Below are 20,462 nucleotides of genomic sequence, written 5' to 3'. Positions count from 1 at the left end.
TCTGGAGGTGGAGGAGGAAGCAGGTAAGGGGTGAGCTGTAAACTTGGTGTTGCAAAACTGTACCTGCATGTGTGACCTGGAGTGAGTCCCTGCTTTCACAGAGGCCTCTGTTATCACGGTGGCATCAGGCCCTATGGTCTCCAGCACCCTACAATCCAGACACTTGGGACTTCTCTACGGTGAAGCAAGCTGAGAGTTTGCAGAAGGTTGAAAACAGCACCAATGTGACCTAGGAATGACAGCAACTCTCTGGACAACTGTGACATGTCCAGCCCTCCCCGGGGCTCCACAGAAAACAAACTTCGTAGACATCTTAGCCTTCCTGAATACTTACTAAGGGAGGCATTATTGCAAAAAAAGGTACAGTGACCAAAACTGACCAGCAGATGGAGCCAAGCATCCTGAAATCCTAAACAGATTTCTAGTATGGGTTTGATGGTGGGGCGGGGGTGGTTTTCCATGTTTATTTGTTTATTCATTTATTTGTTTTCAAGGTCCACAAACATGCCACCCCGATTGCGTGGTGGTCAGAAGACAACCTTCATGTAGATCCCACAGATTGAACTCAGGACTTCAGGCTTGACATCAGACACCTTTAACTGCTGGGCCATCCCGCCAGTCCCTACTTGCAGGTTTTTATTTCCAAAGCTATAGCAGCAAAACCAAATCCCATATAAGAAATGTGTGGGAGACTTCCCACCTGCTAGCTACCAAAGCTAGACATAAGACTCTAGGGCCAGCCATTGTCTTTTTCTCCCTAGTCTCCTCTGCAGTCAGCAGAACTCTAGTCAAGCAGAATATATCCCAAGATACCCTGATCTAATTATAGCTTGCTTGTGATATATTAAGGATGAGGGTCACCAGTCAGAGGAATTCAGACTAACCAATCAGAGCACCTCGGTTTACATATACACATAGCACATGTCAAAAATTAGCGGTAAAGAAGAACACGAAGTCTTAGTGTATGCGAACTGTTTCATTGTGCGCCCTTCTCCCTTACTGCTGCCCCTCCCCTGGGTTCTCACGCCTGTGCAGCCCTTTTTCCCACTTCCTTCTGCCCTCACCCTCTCCTGAGCTGTGAATACCTGTCGGCTGGGTCCTGAGGCTTGGCACAATTTTTTCTGTTTCTTGGGCATCACTCCTGATTCTGTGTGATAAGCAATCAGACATGACCAGATGATGAGGCAGAGGGACATGACAGAGGCTGGATGGCCAGGGCTCGAGAGAGCACAGAGGTGATGGGAGTCCCACACCTTCTCGTCCATCAGCTGCTTCACAATCTAACCTTCTAGAACTCTGTGTCCACTCCTGAGCTAGCTCCATCCCCTCATATCGTGTCTCCGACCTCCTTCTACAGAAACTGGAGCCAGTCTCTTGCCAGCTGTGAATGATTCCTTCTCCCAGCAGCCCATGCTAATCCCTCCCTCCCCAACCAGACCCTCTGTGTCCAGGTACATGTGTTTCTCTGGCGAAATCTTCTGAAAGCAGAGCATCCTGTCTCAAGGTGAGGACGCACACTGTTTGGGATGGTGGAAAGGACACTGTTCTAGTTTGATATCTACTGCTGTGAAAAATATCCTTGATCAAAGGCAACTGAGGGAAAGAAATGGTTTATTTCAACTTATCCTTCCAGGACGGACACAGTCCAGCACCGAGGGAAGTCAGGCCAGGAACTCAATCGGGAACCATAGAGGAGGATGCTGACTTGCTCTCCACAGGCTATGCTTACCTGGCCTTCTTCTACAGCCCACAACCACTTGACCAGAGGATGGCACCACCCACAATGGACTAGGAGGACCATTGTCTAGGACAATCAAGACACTCCCCCACAGACATGCCCACAGGCCAACCTAATAAAGACAATTACTCAGTTGAGACTTTTTCTCAGGTGATTCTGGGCTACTAGGACAAGCACTGTAGAGTCCGCAAATTCGGTTCAAGTCTGAGCCTGCAGCACAGGGCACTCCTTAGCCAACTAGAGGTCCCATGCGATATAGCCAAACCAACTCTGATTCCACGTGACCTTGGCCAAAACTCAGTATGCCTGAGTGCCCTCCGGGTGGTGATCCACAGCTGAGGCCTCTTGTCAGCACACCACAGACTCTGCTATTACTATGCCGCGCCCCCCCCCCAGTCAGGGCTTTTTGCTGCTACTCTCCCCCCCCCAGTCAGGGCCGAGATGGCACAGGCACCCCAGTCTCTAGAACCCCCACAGTACTGGAGACGGGCCTATCTTTGGACTCAGCTGGTTATGGAATATATACAGAAATCAGACAAGTCAGGTCCTATGACTGAATTGTCTGTCGTTTTAATGCTACATAAATAGAATTACGCGGCATATAGCCTTTAAGGTTTTTTTTTTCCAATCCACATAATTAATTCCTCTGGGATTGACCCAAGCTCTTGCAAAGATCTATTATGGGTTCATTTCTTTCACTGCTGAGCAATCCATGTCGTATGGCTGTAGCAAAGCCTGGGACTTTCCAGTTTGGGGGGGGGGGGTGTTGCCCGTGTAGTCGCTAGACATACTGCGTTCCCCTTTCTGACCACTAATTAACACAGATGCTCCTGCCTCACTGAGGTCTTTGTTCCTGCTGTGGCAAACATGTTCTGTGACCATAATCTCCTTTCTATGCCAAGCCCTAGTGGCTCTGGAAAACCCTGACCAGATGCTTCCAAATAGGTTTTCTCATAAGATAGGCATCTGCGTGTGGTTCCCTTCAGGAAACAACAGAATAATCATGAGGCTAAAACCACACAACAGACTTGCTGCAGAGGTGCTGTGCTTGGAGCTGTGACGTCTAAAAGCCAGCCAATCCTCTTAGTCTGCCCCGTGGTCATCATCATAACCATGATGGCTCACGGTGACAGTGTCATGGCACGGCAAATGGGAACTCTGGTGTCTGGGTTTGAGCCCCATCACTGACACGTTGGTGACCTCAGACAAATGACTGACCTCTCCCATACCTCAGTTTCTTCAATAAATGGGCATGTTAAGAGCAGGGTGGTGGTGGTGAGGATTAAATGGTATAAACAGCACATGATACATATTCGGGACAGTGTCTGGGGCACTGTCACATGACAGGCCCTCTGTAGATGCTTTACACAGATTCATCTACCGATGACTGATGCGCAGTGCCATTTGTGACTGATTTTACAGATAGGAGTGAAGGGTCGATCATCATAGAGCTGGAAAATGAAGGAGCAGAGACTCACTTAGGAGTCTGTCTACATGAGTTTCACAGTCCCCAAACTGGGGGTGCCATTGCCCTGACCCCCGAGTAGGATTAAAGTACACTCCACAGGACTTCCTATTCAAAGCATTCCCTGTGTGAGCTTCCTTTCAGCTGTTGGTGATTATCAACTCTGCAGTTCTAGATCCAGGAGATAGCGGCTCCTTGTGCCACACACGATCCAAGGCAGCAACAAGGGTGTGATGAGTGTCTCTATAGACATCGGCAATGTTAACCTGACCGGAGACAAGACCATCCAGCCCAGCCATGGTTCGTTACAAACCTCTGCCCCCCTCCTTTCTTCTGAGGCCTCTGCAGCTGCAACACAGAGAAGCCTTGGTGAGAGTCAGCAGCATGAACTGACCTGGAACAGGGCACACACTATGTTCTGTTTCCACGGAGAAGACTCAGTCAGAGTCAACAGCATGAACTAACCTGGAACAGGACACACACTATGTTTTGTTTCCTCGGCACTTAGCCCAGTGTCTCTCTACACAGGACAAAGTCAGGTGAGATCCAGAGTCGGAGAGGCACAAAGAGATCAGAAGACCTGGGGACAGGGCCCAGCTGAGTCTTCTGACACTGGCTGGGAAGCCCCATAGTTCTACCACACACTCCAGATGCCTGCCGTTCCTATTGTGTACTGACAGAAAGCTAGAGTCTTTCTATGTATTGCTTGGCTCCCTTTCTGTCTCCTCTAACTTCTCTTTCAGCTAACAAGTGTTTCCTGGTATACCTCTGACCCTACAACAGAACACCGAAGTGAGCTGCTCTTGGTTGTCAATTTGACTATATCTGGAATCAACTAAATTCCGGAAATGGAGGGCACACCCGTGAGGGATTTTTTTTCTTGTTTAATTTGAAGTGGAAAGACCCACTTCTAATCCAAATCTTTAAGACAGAAAGGCACACCTTTACTGCAGATCTCCTCAGCTGGGAGAAGACACACCTTCATCTAGATCTTGAAGGGGGAAGACACATCTTTAATTTGGGCCACACCTTCTGCAAGAAGCCCAGCTCACGTGTGGTCATCTGTCACAGTCATGGCTGATGGGAACTGCAAGTCATAAAGCCAGCACAGCGGCTTGACAAAGACCCAGCAAAGCTGAGGCACATGATGGCCACCGTGTCACTTTTGGTTTTGGCCTTCATGTGCTGCGTGTTTGAGGGATTTTTAATGAATTCGTACGATTTGGGGATGTTGGACGATGGGAAATTTCTTATGAATCAATTATGAATTCTTGATGCTTTCTCCCAGGAACACTGCTTCTAAGCTTCCCCAGGACAATCCTGAGCATACTTCCCCTCCCACTTTTAGGGGGATATCCTGATATACTCGAAGGTCTTCCTTACACCTGACAGGTTGTGACACACATAACAAATCCAGAGGTCTCTTTATGAGGCTCTGAGACATTCTTGAAACATCTGCCCCTGTACTTACTCAGGAACAAGATAATCAAAACAAATAAACTTAAAAAGGCCAACAAAATTGGGTGGGCTAGAGGAGTTGGCCGCAGATCATGATTGCAAGCCTCTTCCTACCATACACTCAGGGCCTATACAGTAACACAGATTAGCTGAGGTTACCTCTGCCCTACACAAAGACTTATATTGAAGGGCAAAGAATGGTGTGAAAAGATAACAGAATGAGGTGTCAGGACCTCCCTTTCTAGAAAAGTTGTCTCGTACAGGTAACTTTTATGACCAAGGAACAACAGAATGCCAGGATTCAACATATAAACAAATTCTATAAGACATTGTACTATGCCAGAATTTAAATAATAACTATAGCAGCATTGACCTAAAGATTTTTCTTGGCCACTCTGACCATTAAGAGTTAATATACTGGCACATCGCTTTGAGGCAGGACCAAGGCCCTCTCCCCTATGTCTAGACTGAGCAAGATATCCATCCAAAGAGAAAGGGCTCCAAAAAGCCAGTTCAAACACTAGGGATAAATCCTGGCTCCACTGCTAGTAGCCCCACAGACTGCCCCAGCCACACAGTCACCCTTTGTTGACTTTCCATGGGAAGCCTCACCCTCTCTGAAAAGTGGATGGAGGATGGGGTGGGTAGAAGGTGGGTGGAGCAGGAGGGGAGGAAGAGGGAACTGGGATTGGTATGCAAAATGAGAAAAGATTGGGTTTTTTTTATTGGTTTTTATTGAGCTCTACATTTTTCTCTGCTCCCCTCCCTGTCTCTCCCCTCCCCTTCAACCCTCTCCCATGGTCCCCATGTTCCCAATTTACTCAGGAGATCTTGTCTTTTTCTACTTCCCATGTAGATTAAATCCATGTATGCCTCTCTTAGGGTCCTCACTGTTATCTAGGTTCTCTGGGATTGTGGTTTGTAGGCTGGTTTTCTTTGCTTTGTGTTTAAAAACCACTTATGAGTGAGTACATATGATAATTGTCTTTCTGGGTCTGGGTTACCTCACTCAAAATAATGTTTTCTAGCTCCATCCATTTGCCTGCAAAATTCAAGATGTCATTATTTTTTTCTGCTGTGTAGTACTCCATTGTGTAAATGTATATTTTCCTTATCCATTCTTCGGTCGAGGGGCATTTAGGTTGTTTCCAGGTTCTGGCTATGACAAACAATGCTGCTATGAACATAGTTGAGCACATGTCCTTGTGGTACAATTGAGCATCCTTTGGATATATACACAAAAGTGGTATTACAGGGTCTTGAGGAAGGTTGAAGAAAAGATTGTTTTCAAAGAAGTAAATAAAATACAAAAAAAAAAAAAACCCTAAGGGTGTGCCACTCAGATAGGATAGGGATAAATTAAGAAAGAGAGAGAGAGAGAGAGAGAGAGAGAGAGAGAGAGAGAGAGAGAGAGAGAGAGAGAACTTCTGGGGACATGGCATGCCGGGGCTGGCTTGGAGATTCTTTCTGTCTAGCAGGCCACAAAAGCTACCAGCCTGAGAAAAGGCTATCATATGTCTCTAGATGCTTACATGGGGTTGATGGGTAAAAAGATAAAAAGGTAACTGTTTATCAATGAGAAAACAATGATTGTAAAAGATAACTGTTCTGTCACGGTTCATCAATGATGACTAAACTTATGACCCCAAATGTGCAAGAGAAAAAGTTAAACACATGTCCGGAAACAAAACTGATATGATCTGCATTTTTGCAACATTAATCTAGCCCTGCTTACCGAATCCTGTATAAATTTAAAAACAAAAAAAAAAAAAAAACATTCTAATAGTCAGGCTACAAATTCTCGCCACCATGGCCTGGCTCACTCCTTTCCTCACCTACTCTTTCCCTCTCCTCTCTGGAACCTGCCCGGGCCCACCCTCAGCACACATGAAAGAAGGGAGCTTTCGCTCTTCTGCCTGCTTACTCTTGCCTTCCTAACACACCCACTTCTTCGCTGGCATTACGGCCTACTTCTTTGGTATTCCAGCGTACACTGAAGACCAGCTGAGACATCCAGCCTCACGGTTTGAGCATCTACTGGATTCCTAGTCAGCCACTGTTGGATCAGCTGGACCACAGCCTGAATGTCATCCTAATAAAGCCCCTTTCTATATAGAGAGATTTATTCTCTAAGTTCTAATACTCTTAGTAAGTTCTGGAAGTCTTACTAATACAGTTGGGCCAGCTACAGAAGCACCTCCTGATTTACTGAAGACAACATACTCGTAACGTTCAATTTCTGACACGGCTCCTGTACCACGCAGCTGAGCTGTGCGGCCTGAATTATTCCATGCCACATGAGAGGAAAGTGGTTTAGGCTGCCTGAAAAATGTAAGCCCTAAGGATTTAAAGCCGCAGTTGAAACTCCCACTCACTCTGAGTTACTCAGCTAAGACTGCCCATTCCAGCTCATAAATGTGCCTTCAAAGTTATGCAAACTAGGCACATCTTTAATCCCATCAGTTAGGAGGCAGAAGCAGGTGGATCTCTGTGAGTTCGAGGCCAGCCTGGTCTACATAGCAAACTCTAGACTAGTTAGAGATAGAGAGGGAGACTCTGTCTCAAAGAAAAACAATTAAGCATCTATAGGTCAGCGTGCAGAAAATAGATAGTGGAATGTTCAGACAAATGTGACACCTGTGTCGCACCCCATCCCCACAGCATGCAGGAGCAGACAGACTGTGAGAGCGGAGTTTGTGGAGGGCAGGCTGCGGAGAAAGGGTGCTCCAGAAATGCAGGAACATGGCGCTCATGAGCTCGCAGCAGTTCCGGATGCCTGCACACAAGAAAAAAGACCTGACATGGGCGGGAGGGGTTCACGATGGCTGCCGTGGAAGGGATGAATTCATTGTCTTCAGGGTGAGGCCCCTGGAAGGCTGCCCATGCTTCAGTGGACGGCCCCACACATATGCACGTGAGCAGCATTAATGGGACCCTGTGGGCTATTAAATAAAGTCTTTTTAAATGACATGAAGTTTGTGAAGGGATGGTGTGTGGTGGTCTAGGAGAATTAGAAATGGGGCTGGGGTACATAGAATCCAAACATGTTATTCACATGAATGAAACTGACAACAAGGAAACTACTCTAAGAACACGGATGCATGCAGAGTCACTTGAGCTCCACTTTAGAACCAGCGGGCATACACAGCAGCAGCAAGGTGTACAGAAAACACAAGAGTGGGGCCCACTACCACTGCCCTCTGTCCAGGTCTTCACACAAGGTGAGGCCACTCAGAAACGAGCTGTCGGCAAGGGCAGCACTGTCTGTGAATGAAACACCCACCACTCTCCTCCTTTAGCTAACAAGGGCTGAGAGAGCAGCCGGATGTTCCTCTAACTCTGCGACAGTGACTGACACAAACACGTAAGGACACGGGTTTTCTCCAGACAATACGATAACCAGCAAGGGTTCTGAGCACAGAAATGAGCAGACTGGTGTCCGAGAAGCAGACTACAGCTGGAGCCACACCAGTGTGTGGATTTCCAAAGTTCCCCTCATAGATTCAACAGGGCCCTCAACGACATGTTACCCAAGAGGCTTGATTTTCTCAGAAAATCCTTGTTTCTCAGATGCTTCATTTTTAAGCATTTTTATGAAAATAGACAACATTAAAGTAAAATATTTTAATTCTTAATGTTTTTTTAAATGTCACACCTATAAGTAGGCATAATCATATTTTATTGTAAAGTTGTTCAAAGATGAAGGCCAGGGCTCTCAAGTTACCAGAGCCACTAAAAACCACTAAGGTAACAAACATTTTTAAAAAAGCCTGGATACCAAAATAGCTCTTAATTGTTGAAAACTACAATGAAGGCTTAAAAGTATAGGATGGCCACTGAACTGTTTTCAGAGTGCACTAACAAATGTATTAAGACAAAGGAACAATGAGGGAGAGATGTTATTATGTCTGAGGCTAAATCCTGTTATAAGCAAGCATTCACAGGACCAACAAAACCCCATCACCAAAAGAGCCGCCTCCCACTCTGGAGTAGGCAGCTGAAGAATGCACCCTGCATGAATGCAGCCTCAGGCAGGGTGTGCACAATACAGCCTGAAGAGACTCAGAGCATCTACAGACATGCAATAGCATGGTCTTGAATCAAGTTGAGCAGGGGTCTCGCTGGGAAAGGAATCATTTGAAGCCAAAGGGCACTTTGCTGTAGTTCACACATACAGCTACAAGTTTCTCCTCCATGCCAAACATCTACCAAGATGTAGAGGACCCGTCAGACCATCTCACTTGGGGCTTATGTAGTCTCCGTTCTGCAAAAGCCACAGACTTTATTCCAGTAAAGTGAAAGCCCATGGTGAAAAGAATGTCTTAAACCCAGGGTACTAAATTGAAGTTTTGTTCTTTTTTTGTGTAACAACCCACTGGCGACAAATTACATCCATGTCAAACTTGTTAGTGATTTCTGATATTTCCAAGAAAATTCAGCATTTTTGCCAGAATGTCCCAGTGACTTTCCTGAAATATGTCTTTTCAAATACTTATTACTTCTAAGACTGGGAAGAGCAGTATGCAGATCTGGGTGCCTTGGCCATGGAGAGAAGCAAGCACCTCTGTGAGCCTGCAGTCCTGTAAGCCTACAGCTCTGTGAGCCTACTACAGCCCTGTGAGCCTACACCCTGGTGAGCCTACAACCCGGTGAGCCTACTACAGTCCAGTGAGCCTGCAGCCTTGTGAACTGCATTCCTGCCTGGATTTCACACACTCGGCGATGTCTCGCTCTGACTGCAAGGCTTCCCTGAAGAAAGTCGGGTTTCTCGGCCTTCATGATCTCAGGTAGACTCCTCTCTGTCCTTCAGTGCTCCGTCAGGGGGCTCTGGGCTGGCGGCTCACCCCTGGGTGACTCTGTCTTGCTCTCGATGAGCGAGATCTGCAGCACAGGCAGGAGAAGCTGGAAGGCATCTTGAATGTAGGAGGCACTGTTTGAGGCCTGGAAGATTGAAAAGTCATCAACAAGAAAAGGTTACAACCACCCGAAAGAGAAAGCACTGAAAGACAACAAAACGACAGACCTGTGTCTGCAATCCAACAGAAGCCACAGCCTGTGCAGTAAGGAGGACAGCCTTGACTGCTGCACTCAAGTTCGATACGGGACAAGACAGACCTGGAGATAATACAGCAGCACCAAAAAGAGTGCCAGCACCCCAACTCGCCCAGTAGACATGGCCCACTAGATGGCTGCTCACACTTGACATTCAAGGATTGTCTAGCCCAGGACTGAAATGGGCTTCTGTTTCCACACTGGAGTCAAGTACTGACATGCTCTCAGGAGGCTCTGAACCATCACTGCTCCTCCCACAGATTCGGTGCCATGACAAAGCACCACACTCAGATAAGAACAGTTACAGACAGATCTGCCTGGTCAGTGGACATGAGACGAGAAGCCTTAGAGAAGCATTAGGCCCAAGTGAGCAGATCTGATGTGTAACTGACAATATCTCCCCTTCCAGAATAACAACAGTTCATCACATTAAAGCAAAAATGTACATTTTCGCTGGAGAGATGGCTCAGTGGTTAAGAGCACTGGCTGCTCTTCCATAGGACCTGGGTACAATTCCCAGCACATGGCAGCTCACAACTGTCTGTAACTCCAGTTCCAAGGAATTCAATACCCTCACACAGACTTACACACAGGCAAAACACTAATAAAATAAAAATGAATAAATCTTTTTTTAAAAAAATGTACATTTTCAAGGACAAGATATTTCAAAATTATGTGTACAAATATCCCGTTCAAACTGGCAACAGGGAGCGCACACCAAGACAGCCTACCTTTTGTGTACTTATCAGTGGCTGGCACTCCTATCAGAACTTCAGTGGGACACTTGATAACACAGCTTCCAGTCAAAAGAGACCTTAGAAATCATCTAGTTACAGCTCCTTGCACTGAAAACAAGATTCCAACACAGGACTACAGAGCACTTGAAGTCCAGAGAGGCCTCCTTGCTGCTAAGTGCTTCCAACTCTGCCAATTAATGAACTACAGACTCACTTCTAAAATAACTGACCACAAGAGTTCTGAGCGACTCAAAGCTGTGTAGCTGAAGAGTTAAGTGCATTTCCTTAACAGTAACTTAAAATAATTTTAAACTAAACAGTCTGGCTGGTTCTTAGTTGTTTACTTGTGTGTGCACATGTGGGCGTGTGTATGCTACACATGTGGAGGTCAGAGAACAACTTTCACGAGTCCATTCTCTCCTTCCACCATGTAGATCCTGGAGGTCACACTAATGCTGTCCAGCTTTGGTAACAAGCACCCAGACCTACTGAGCCATCTCACTGACCCTCAGCTGATACTTAAAAGCTAGCCAACTACCAACACATTCCTCTCACTAGCTTTATGTGTGTTCTATAGACAGGCCATCTCAGGTCTCGGTTGTCAGAGTCTGAAAGTATGACTCCAGAAACCACCCCACCCTGGTGGCAATTTGATCAACTATGGCATGCTCTCACACCTCCTCTGGAGACATTTTTGTTATGTGCATTGGTATATTACTTGCATGGATGTATGTGAGAGGGCATCATATTCATGGACCTGGAGTTACAGACAGTTGTGAGCTGCCATGTCGGTGCTGGGAATTCAATCCCAAGGCCCCAAGTGCTCTTAACCACTGAGCCATCTCTCCAGCCCCCTCTTCTGGAGACTTAAACCCTATGGTCCTAATGCTCACAGACTGACAAGGATATGCAAGCTCAGTGCTACTCTGTCAAATACAGAACTTTTTCCTTGGAAATGGTCACACGCCTTGTTTTCTAACACCTCTGCACGAGATCCAGCCCTTCAGGAAGAGCTTGTCTGGGGGATGTCAGCCCTTCGTGTTTAGCAGCTGGTCTCTAGAAGGTGTTTCATTACTGGGAACTGTGCATTCAGCTGTCAAGGGGCAGAGACTGGGGAATGACAGCTGATGGCTTCTTCCATCCAAGTTTATCCTGCAGCTTTGTTACACCTTATAAATACTGAGTAGGGAATGAATATAACGAACATCAAAGAAACAGCAATAGTCATATCTGTATCAGCAGGGCTAAACTGCAATCTGGTTTTTAGAAAGCAAAAACTAAGGATATAATAAATTAATGCATAATGCCTTAGAGATGCAAAAACCACTACTACTAACCTCTAGAAACACTGCAGTGATTATTGGATTCAGAACATCCGCCTTTTCTCTGACCTGGAACAAAGGAGAGAGTTTTGTCACAGTGCACCTTAAGAAAACAACAGGCAGAACAGGTTCCACCTTGAAAAACACACAGGCAAACAAAGGACAAAACATCCCAACCAAGGAAGGGCAAAGTGTCATTTCTGGAAAGAAACTTTTTAAGTGCTGTAAACTTCCTTTGTGTCTTCTATGCTACCAAACAGAGAAGGCACTGCTTTGTAGTGTGGGGGAGGGTGCTGCTGCTAATGTTTCTTGGTGTGTGTGTGTGTGCGTGCGCGTGCACACGCCTGTGTGAATATTCTCAAGGTACACATGAGTGTGGAGGGCAGAAGACAACAGTTCAGAAGTCAGTTCCCTCCTTCCACCATGGCTTCTGGACACTGAACTTGGGTCATCAGGTTTGCTCAGCAAGTGCCTTTACCCTGAGTCATCTCACCAACCCTGTACTTATTTATCAACTTTTTAAACATCTTCTTTCTGTATAGCATAAACATAAAATGGAGTTCTATTCAGACAAGAAGAGAAATGAAGGAATGTCACTAGCAGGAGAGATGATACTCTCCATACCACCCTAATATTGAGTAGAACTGATGGAATCTAGAGTGACATATCTCTGGGCGTGTGGAGAACAGGACGGGAGGTGTGGCAGTACAAGCGGGACTATCTAAGAGACAGCACTAGGAGGGACAAGAGAGAAAAATGGGGGTGAATATGTACACATGATGGCTAGTGTTGTCAACTTGACAGACCCCAGAATCAGTTGGGAGACGGACCTCTGAGCACACCTCTAAGGGGTTATCTTGACTGGGTTAAGTGACTGCTGGTAGGACCACCCCCTAAGCAGGGGCTCCTGTGCTGCTGAAGGAGTGCAGGCTGAACGCCAGCACACATGCATCCACTGCTCTTTTCTCCTGACTGCAGACAATGTGACCAGCTGCTTCAAGCTCCTGCTGCCTGACCTCCCAACCATGGTGGACTTCATCATATAACTTTCCCCCTTAGACTGTATTGGTCACAATGTTCTAACATAGCAGCAGGAAAAGAAACCAAGACAGTGCACTCAAAGAAATTAAAACAATGAGATACACATGCAGATAAACCATAAGGAGAAAAGTAATCTTCATTTCAGAAGGGCAGTTGGAAATCTGACTTCAGAACAAGTCTAAAACGAGCACAAACACCTCAACTGTTCTGAAGAAAGGCACTTGTGAGTCGCCTTTCATGCAAACACAGCATGAATTTCAACTGAACACATCGGCACTTTATAGTTGACTAGCCATCTTAAAGTGCCTTCATAGAAGACACAAAACGGCTCCATTCAGGAAATCCAGGAGCTTGTTTAAAGAAACTGTAGGAGGGAAGAGAAGCTGCAGCCTAAGATTACTCCAAAGAGAAAGTCCAAACTCCAGCTTTAGAATTTCATCAGGCCACGGTTTTGCTAAATTTAGGGCCCCACAGTAACTCTTCCACAACACTGGTGTGCACACTGTAAAGCCGTTTTCATCTGCTCCGTGCCCTTGGCTTATCTCACTGTGATCACTGGTTTCCTGATCACTTTCAACATCACTCACTGACCTTCAGGAACCATAGACTGTAACGATGGAGCAGGCAGAGCAGCAGACAGCCAGAGCAGGAAACTGGCTGAAAACACTTTCAGCAAACAAAGGAAACAGAATGTGAACAGCAAGGCTACAAACTCTTAAAGCACACTTCTAGTGACATAATTTCTCCAGCAAGGCTCAACATCCTATAAATTCTACGACCTTCTCAAACAGCACCAGGGACCAAATGGTCAAACACCTGAGTCTACGGCAGTCAATCCTCATGTAAACCACCATGGTATAATACATGGTACTCAAATAAAGACCTAAGAAATAAAACGTATCTAGGGTGTCATGACCTCTGGCAAGGGGACAGAGAGTTCAGTGGGGAAAGGGTGACCTCTATGGTGGTGCATGAGACTGAAAAATGCAAACCCATGAAGTTGTGCCCTGCCCCTCCCACCACACACACAGATTAACTCAATATTCATCACAGACATAAGAGCTCAACACTCATCAAAAAAAACTCAAAGTTGATCTGGGTTAGCTGACGACTTCTCAGGTAAAACACCAAAATTGCATGTGATGATGAAAACCATCGAGAGTAGAATTTTGATGAAATTTTTAAATTGTGCATAGGACACCATCAAGGAAATAAAAGAGGAACACAGTTATGGTGGCACACACCTGTAATGCCAACAGTTAGGAAGCAAAGGCAGGAGGACAGCAAGTTCAAGGCCAGCCTGGACTACACAGACCCTGTCTCAAAAAACCAAAAGATGGACCTACAACTCAGTGGTAGAGTATCCGCTGTGCACATCTAAGTCCTTGGATTTGATTGCCAGCACTGCAAAAGCAGACAAGTAAAAAATATAAACAATCCATGTGTGGAAGGAATGTCTGTGCCTAGCACATACCTGACAAGAAGCTGACTCCCATAAAACATAAGAAGCTCCTAAATGTCCTAAAATCCACTAATAAAAAACAAACAACCCAATAGGCACTGCATCAGACATCTCTCCAAAGCCATCCAAGTGGCCATGAAGTGTACGGAAAGGCACTCAGAATCATTAAGCACTAGAGAAATGCAAATCTAGTCAGTAGAGAGACACCACTTCACACTCACCAACACATCAAAAACCACAAAGGAACCACTGCTAACACTGGTGAAGATGCAGGAAACTGGCATTTCATGCACCGCTAAGAGCGCAAAACTATGGAGCCATTTTGGAAGCAATCTGACATTTACCATTTCACCTAGAAAGCCCAGCAAGTCTGCATCTCATACTCTACCCCAGAGAAGTGAAACCATGTTCACACACAGCTCACACCATGCTCATGACAGCACCATTCACAACAATCATAAACAGGAACAGTCCAAAGGTCTATCAACTGAAAAAGATAAAACATGGTACACTCAGCCATAAAATAAGTGTTGATAAAAAAAAAAACAGGAAGTACTAACACATGCTAAAACAGGACTAACTTCAAAACTATCATGCTAATCTAACAAAACATACACCTGTGATCGCGCTAAAATAAAATTCAGAATAGGGAAGCTTTGTGGAGATAGGAAATGCACCATCATTGCCTAGGATTAGGGGAGTATGGAGAAGGAAATGGGAATCACTACTATGTGGAAAACTTAGGGGGCAGTGATGAAATATCATAAAATCCAATTCTAGCAACAACTGTACATCTCTGTAAACAGACGCACTAACAACCATCAACTTGTATCGTGAAACATGTGAATTTGACGGTGTGTAAATTGTATCAAGTATTCAGCCATCAGCCCCACAAGGCAGGAATTCTTACCCCAGCAGTGGTGAGGCAGGTGGTAAACTCTTTAGACAGGGAGCCCAGGTCTTTACACAGCACGACCGTTACCCTGCAGAGAAGAACACATCAGAGGAGTCCTTTCTTTCTCTTTCTACTCCTTTAATAACCTAAACAGGCCACTCCTAATAACAGTGGAGAAGGAAGCCTTTAAAGGTGCAGACACACCTTTCTCTCCTAGTGTTTCAGTACGGATTACACAATTCTAAAGTGACACACTTAAGATCTTGACAGAGTGACCCTGCCACTTGTTCTGTATCCATCTTGGGTTCCTGGGCCACCATTAGTACTTGGGAGGGGTAAGTGCTGATAAGTGCCCATTTCTTCCTGCTACAGACAGACCCTTACCTGCTGCCTTTTCCTACAAGGGATGCTTCTGCACTGGAACCATGCTGTTCTTCCTTGTCATCCAATCATCCTCTCCCAGGCTCCAGTCCCTGAAGGGCAACCCTCCATTTCCTAGCACCCTTCCTTCTTGCCTGAGTCTCTCCAGCCTGAACAGTGAAAACGCTCCCTGCCCTTGCCCATCTCTCACCTGCAATTGTTTTCTCAGCTCTTCTGTACCTAGTGACAACTCCCCAATGCTCAAATACTGGCATATTCTCTGCATCATGTGTTGACTCCTTTACTCTCTCAACACCACTATGATCTAGACAGGCACTGATATTATTGGCTGGGGTTTTTTGTTTTTTGTTTTGTTCTGCTTTAGAGAAAGGGTCTCTCTATGTAACTCTGGATGTCCAGGACCTATGGAGACCACGCTGGTCTCAAACTCAGAGAACCACTTGCCTCTGCCCACAAAATGCTGGGAAAACAATGAAACTAAAGGAAATTAAGCAACCTGGCCCCTGTCACTCAGCTAATAAATAAGTCAGCTTCAAAAGATTAGTTAGTTACAAGACACCCTAGTACTAAAAATCTGCTTAGAACCCTCACATTTTTGGTTGCCTATCAGTTTTATCCTAACTGACCATTCATATGGTGCCCCTTTTTGACTCCCAAAGGCATGTTTCAGTAAGTAAATACAATCATATCTTCCTAAAGAAGGCCATCCTGACTGGGAGAGCTTTCCCTAAGAAGCCTGCTCACTTCCCCATGAGAAACCTAGGAGAACGGCAGCAGTGCCGCTGAGCTTAGCATCAAAGACCAACCTAATTCCCACCAGAAGAAAAGAAATATACCGCAGCATGCACTCACTCAAAAAGCATGTGTGGGCCACAACAGTGAGCAGAGCTCTAGCTCTCACAGGCTTAACCTACTGGCCAGTCAAGGGCGAGATCACACACACACACACACACACACACACACACACACAGAGAGAGAGAGAGAGAGAGAGAGAGAGACCACAGACACACACACACAGAGAGAGAGAGAGAGAGAGAGACACCACAGACACACACACACCTATCTCTTTCAGACACACACACACACAGAGAGAGAGAGACAGAGAGAGAGAGAGAGAGAGAGACCACAGACACACACACACACACACGCACACACGCACAGAGAGAGAGAGAGATCACAGACACACACAGAGAGAGAGAGAGAGAGAGAGAGAGAGAGAGAGACACCACAGACACACACACACCTATCTCTTTCAGACACACACACACACAGAGAGAGAGAGACAGAGAGAGAGAGAGAGAGACCACAGACACACACACACACACACACACACACACACACACACACCTCTATCTCTTTCAGACACACACACACATGCACACACATATGCACACATACATAAAACTGTCCACTTTGATTTAGAAACTACTAGGCTTAGGTTTACCCTCCCTACTGAATTATTCATATTTTCCTACTTTGAAATGTTTGTTCAAAATCAGCAAAAAAAAAAAAAAAAAATTTAAAAAAGAAAATTTATGCTGGTCTTGGGCAGCCCCCTTCAACTGCCTGGGGTCCATAGCTCCTCCGTTTGTAAAGCTGTGCTCATCACTCACCTTTTGTGCTGCTATAAAAGTCAGAACTAACGCACATTCATCCCTTAGCATGGCGCCTGGCACACAGCGAACAGTAGTAATAACTGTAACTAAGAGCTGGAGTATTTAGGACTACTTTCTGTTGTTACTTGTTCCAAGTTCCCCTCCTACTGAGACTAACAATCTGCAAAGAAATAGTTTTCAGAGAACAAATCCTTTAATGAAATGGGCAGGTTTATATGTAGATTTTTTTTTTCTGCTCACTAACAATACCCTAAACACATACCCATGTGTAATGGGAACAGAACCTTATTAAAAAGCAAGTTTCTAAAACTTGGAAGAAGCCAGGCGGTGGTGGCACACGACTTTAATCCCAGCACTCAGGAGGCAGAGGTGGGCGGATCTCTGTGAGTTCAAAGCCAGCCTGGTCACAGAGCTAGTTCCAGGACAGGCTCCAAAGCTACAGGGAAACCCTGTCTCAAAAAACCAAAAATACATACATACATACATAAAGCAAGCAAGCAAGCAGGTCTGGAAGGAGCAAGAAAACCCTCTGAGAAATGCAGGCTGCATCATACTTACTGAGAGAGTGTCTGGCTCCTCTCTAAGGCTGTCACCTCCTGCTTCTGGCCATGTAGGATCAATGCCGCTGTTTTGTGGAACAGTTCAATTGAGAAGGCAGTCAATTCTGCTAAGCTCCGGATTGCAAATGCATGGATATCCTAAAAATCAAAGCAAACAAAGAAACAGAATATTATTGTTGGTGTTTATTGCTGCAAATGGAAATGACGGTCCCTTGCTTCCCACACTAAGAATGCAGTGCTTCCCATGCAGGAAAGACGAAGGCCACTGTTTACTAGACCTGCTCTTCCTCCACAGTGTGGCACCTTCCACAGTGCGGCTCACAACTACAGAAGACACACAGCTGGCTGTGACCATGTAATTAACTCTGGCCAAAGGACTGAGGTAAGTGTCTGGCAACTTGCTCTGAGTTACATCCAACTTCCCTCCTTCCTTCCACCCTTCACTATTTTTCTTCATTCCTCACCTACAGTCTGAAACTAAAATGATGCCATCCTGAATCATAACATTGAAATTACTGATACAAGCCTAACAAAATAAAAGGACCCTCATCTGAACTGCAACCTCTATTTTAGTGGGGGGGGGGGCGGTTATTCACCTGTGTGTGTGTATGTGGAATCCAGAGGCCCATGTACAATGCTTCCCTATATCACTATCCATTTTTTGCTTTTGCTTTTTCGAGACAGGGCTTCTCTGTGTTACAGCCCTAGCTGCCCTGGAACTAGCTCTGTAGAACATTGTCTGGCTTCACTTTATTTTTTGTGACAGGGCCTGTCACTGTACTTGGAGTTTATGGAGACCTGGGAGAATCCTCCTGCCTTCACACTCCCACACCCCCTCCTGTGCTGGGGTTATAATTGTGTAATACTACACCCAGCCTTTTATGTGGATGCTGGGAACCCAAGTTTAGGTCCTAATGAATGGGCAGCAAGCACTTTACCACTAAGCCATCTGCCCACCCCCTCAATTTTGTCTTTTTTTTAAAGAGCTTAGTTGCTTTGGTTACCTCTACTGAATTCTTTTTGGCTTCTTCAACATTTTCTGTCTCCAGCTGTTTTTCTCCTCCTTCTTTCTCTGCTGCTGGTTTAGCCAGAGATGTTCTAATCCATTCGTAGGCTGTATTTCTTGCCTAAATAAAGGAAGATAATCCAACAATTCAATGTAGTTCTTACCAGGAATACATCAGCACTCTGAAGGATAAGCTCTTCTCATCAGAAAAGACCATGTGACTTTTAAGTCCTTGTCTTACTAGATACAAACTCGTACACTGAACCTAGTCCAGCGGCTCTTTGTGAACCCTGCTGGCTCTGTACCTTATGTTAGGTAGAATGCAGGCATCTGGAGCACAGAGGAGACGCGTACATGTGCTTCTGAAACCAAGCCAGGTCAAGCTGCAGAGCACTCGCCAGCCCAGAGTCCTCCACATCCCTCACTCAATCCTGCCCACACCAAAGACTTCTACTCACCATCCACAACCTGAACCATCCTTAAAATTTATAAAAATGGGCCCTACATTCACTCTCATTTGTACCTGCATGTTTAAAGCACAGCCAACAACATACACGCCCACAGTCACATGTACTGATCCACTGACTTACCGTGTGAAGACTGCCACTCCACACAAACTCCACAATTCTCCTTTCTCCTGGCAATGAACCTTTCTCAAGTTTCCCTGGTTTGTTTGTTTGTTTATTTTTGGTGGTGGTGGTGGTGGTGGTGGTGGTTGGTTTTAACATGGTCTTCTGGTTCTTTACCCACCTCACAGTCACTGTTTCTCCGTTGTAATGCTGACCTTGCTGGCCTGCCTACACTCTACACTCACCCCGCTCAACCTACTACTGCTTCTGCCTAGATCATTACTTCCAATCTTAACTTCTTTCTCTGGAAAATTAAAGCCTGCTAGACACTTGCTGATGTTCTGCAACTACTCCCCATACAGCATGTGAAGGAAATGGAGTATTCTCTTCTTATCCCTAACCCATCCTTTCATTGGCCAAACTTTAGAGGTGCTGTTCTATACTGAATGACTAAGTATGAGAGCCAACTAGGATTTTTCTCCAATCTGCTCCCTCCTTCCTCCTCTATTGCCATCATTTGCACTCAGAGCCACATCATGACTAGTCTGCTTCTGATACAGCTCATCTTAAATTTATTTTCACTGCTGTGATGCTGTCAGTGATCTGCCTACCATAGAGAGCTGTCCGTTTCCTCTGTGGTGGCTTGAATGAGAATAGACCCCAAAAGAGGATATGTTTGAATGCTTAGTCAGCAGTTAGTAAAACTGTTTGGGAAGGATTAGGAGATATGGCCTTATTGGAGGAGGTGTGTCATTGAGGATGGGCTTTAAAAATCCACACCAGGCTCATGGTGTGTGTGTGTGTGTGTGTGTGTGTGTGTGTGTGTGTGTGGTGCCACATCTGCCTGCCTGCCTGCCACCATGCTCTCTGTCATGACGGTCATGGACTAACCCTCTGAAACTGAGTAAGCAAGCCCCTAATTAAATGCTGTCTTTTAACAGTTGCCTTGATCGTGGTGTTTGGTCACAGCACTAGGACATAACTAACACACCTTTTTGGTCAGTGGTCCCTATAACTAGATCATATTCCCTCGCATGATCTAACTACTTTCAATCTCATTTCTCACTGTGTGGTCCAGTAAGATGAACTGTGACTACACCTGTTTTTTTCCCAGTCGTTTGCCCAAACACCACCTCCTCCACATAATTTTCAAGGACCCT

At 45.6% G+C, this 20,462-nt stretch overlaps 1 protein-coding gene across 5 annotated transcripts in view; it reads right to left on the bottom strand.

Annotated features, from left to right (window-relative positions):
- Window positions 1-8,270: 8,270 nt before the first annotated feature.
- Window positions 8,271-20,462, bottom strand: part of Fam114a2 (family with sequence similarity 114 member A2) — a 37,966-nt gene continuing 25,774 nt past the window's right edge. For all 5 annotated transcript variants that reach the window (XM_048437748.3, XM_085694970.2, XM_048437745.3 and 2 more), the window contains 5 exons: window positions 18,732-18,854; window positions 17,726-17,865; window positions 15,186-15,258; window positions 11,788-11,841; window positions 8,271-9,602 (listed from right to left, as the gene is read on the bottom strand). In XM_048437748.3, coding sequence (XP_048293705.3) covers window positions 9,468-9,602; window positions 11,788-11,841; window positions 15,186-15,258; window positions 17,726-17,865; window positions 18,732-18,854 — 525 coding nt within the window. In that variant the 3' untranslated portion in view covers window positions 8,271-9,467. The remainder of the gene's footprint in view (window positions 9,603-11,787; window positions 11,842-15,185; window positions 15,259-17,725; window positions 17,866-18,731; window positions 18,855-20,462) is intronic.

Source organism: Myodes glareolus, chromosome 9, assembly GCF_982192425.1.
Source record: "Myodes glareolus chromosome 9, mMyoGla1.1, whole genome shotgun sequence".
Lineage (NCBI taxonomy): Eukaryota > Metazoa > Chordata > Mammalia > Rodentia > Cricetidae > Myodes > Myodes glareolus.
The sequence above is the reverse complement of the archived record's forward strand: the minus strand, read 5'-3'. Positions and strand labels throughout refer to the sequence as shown.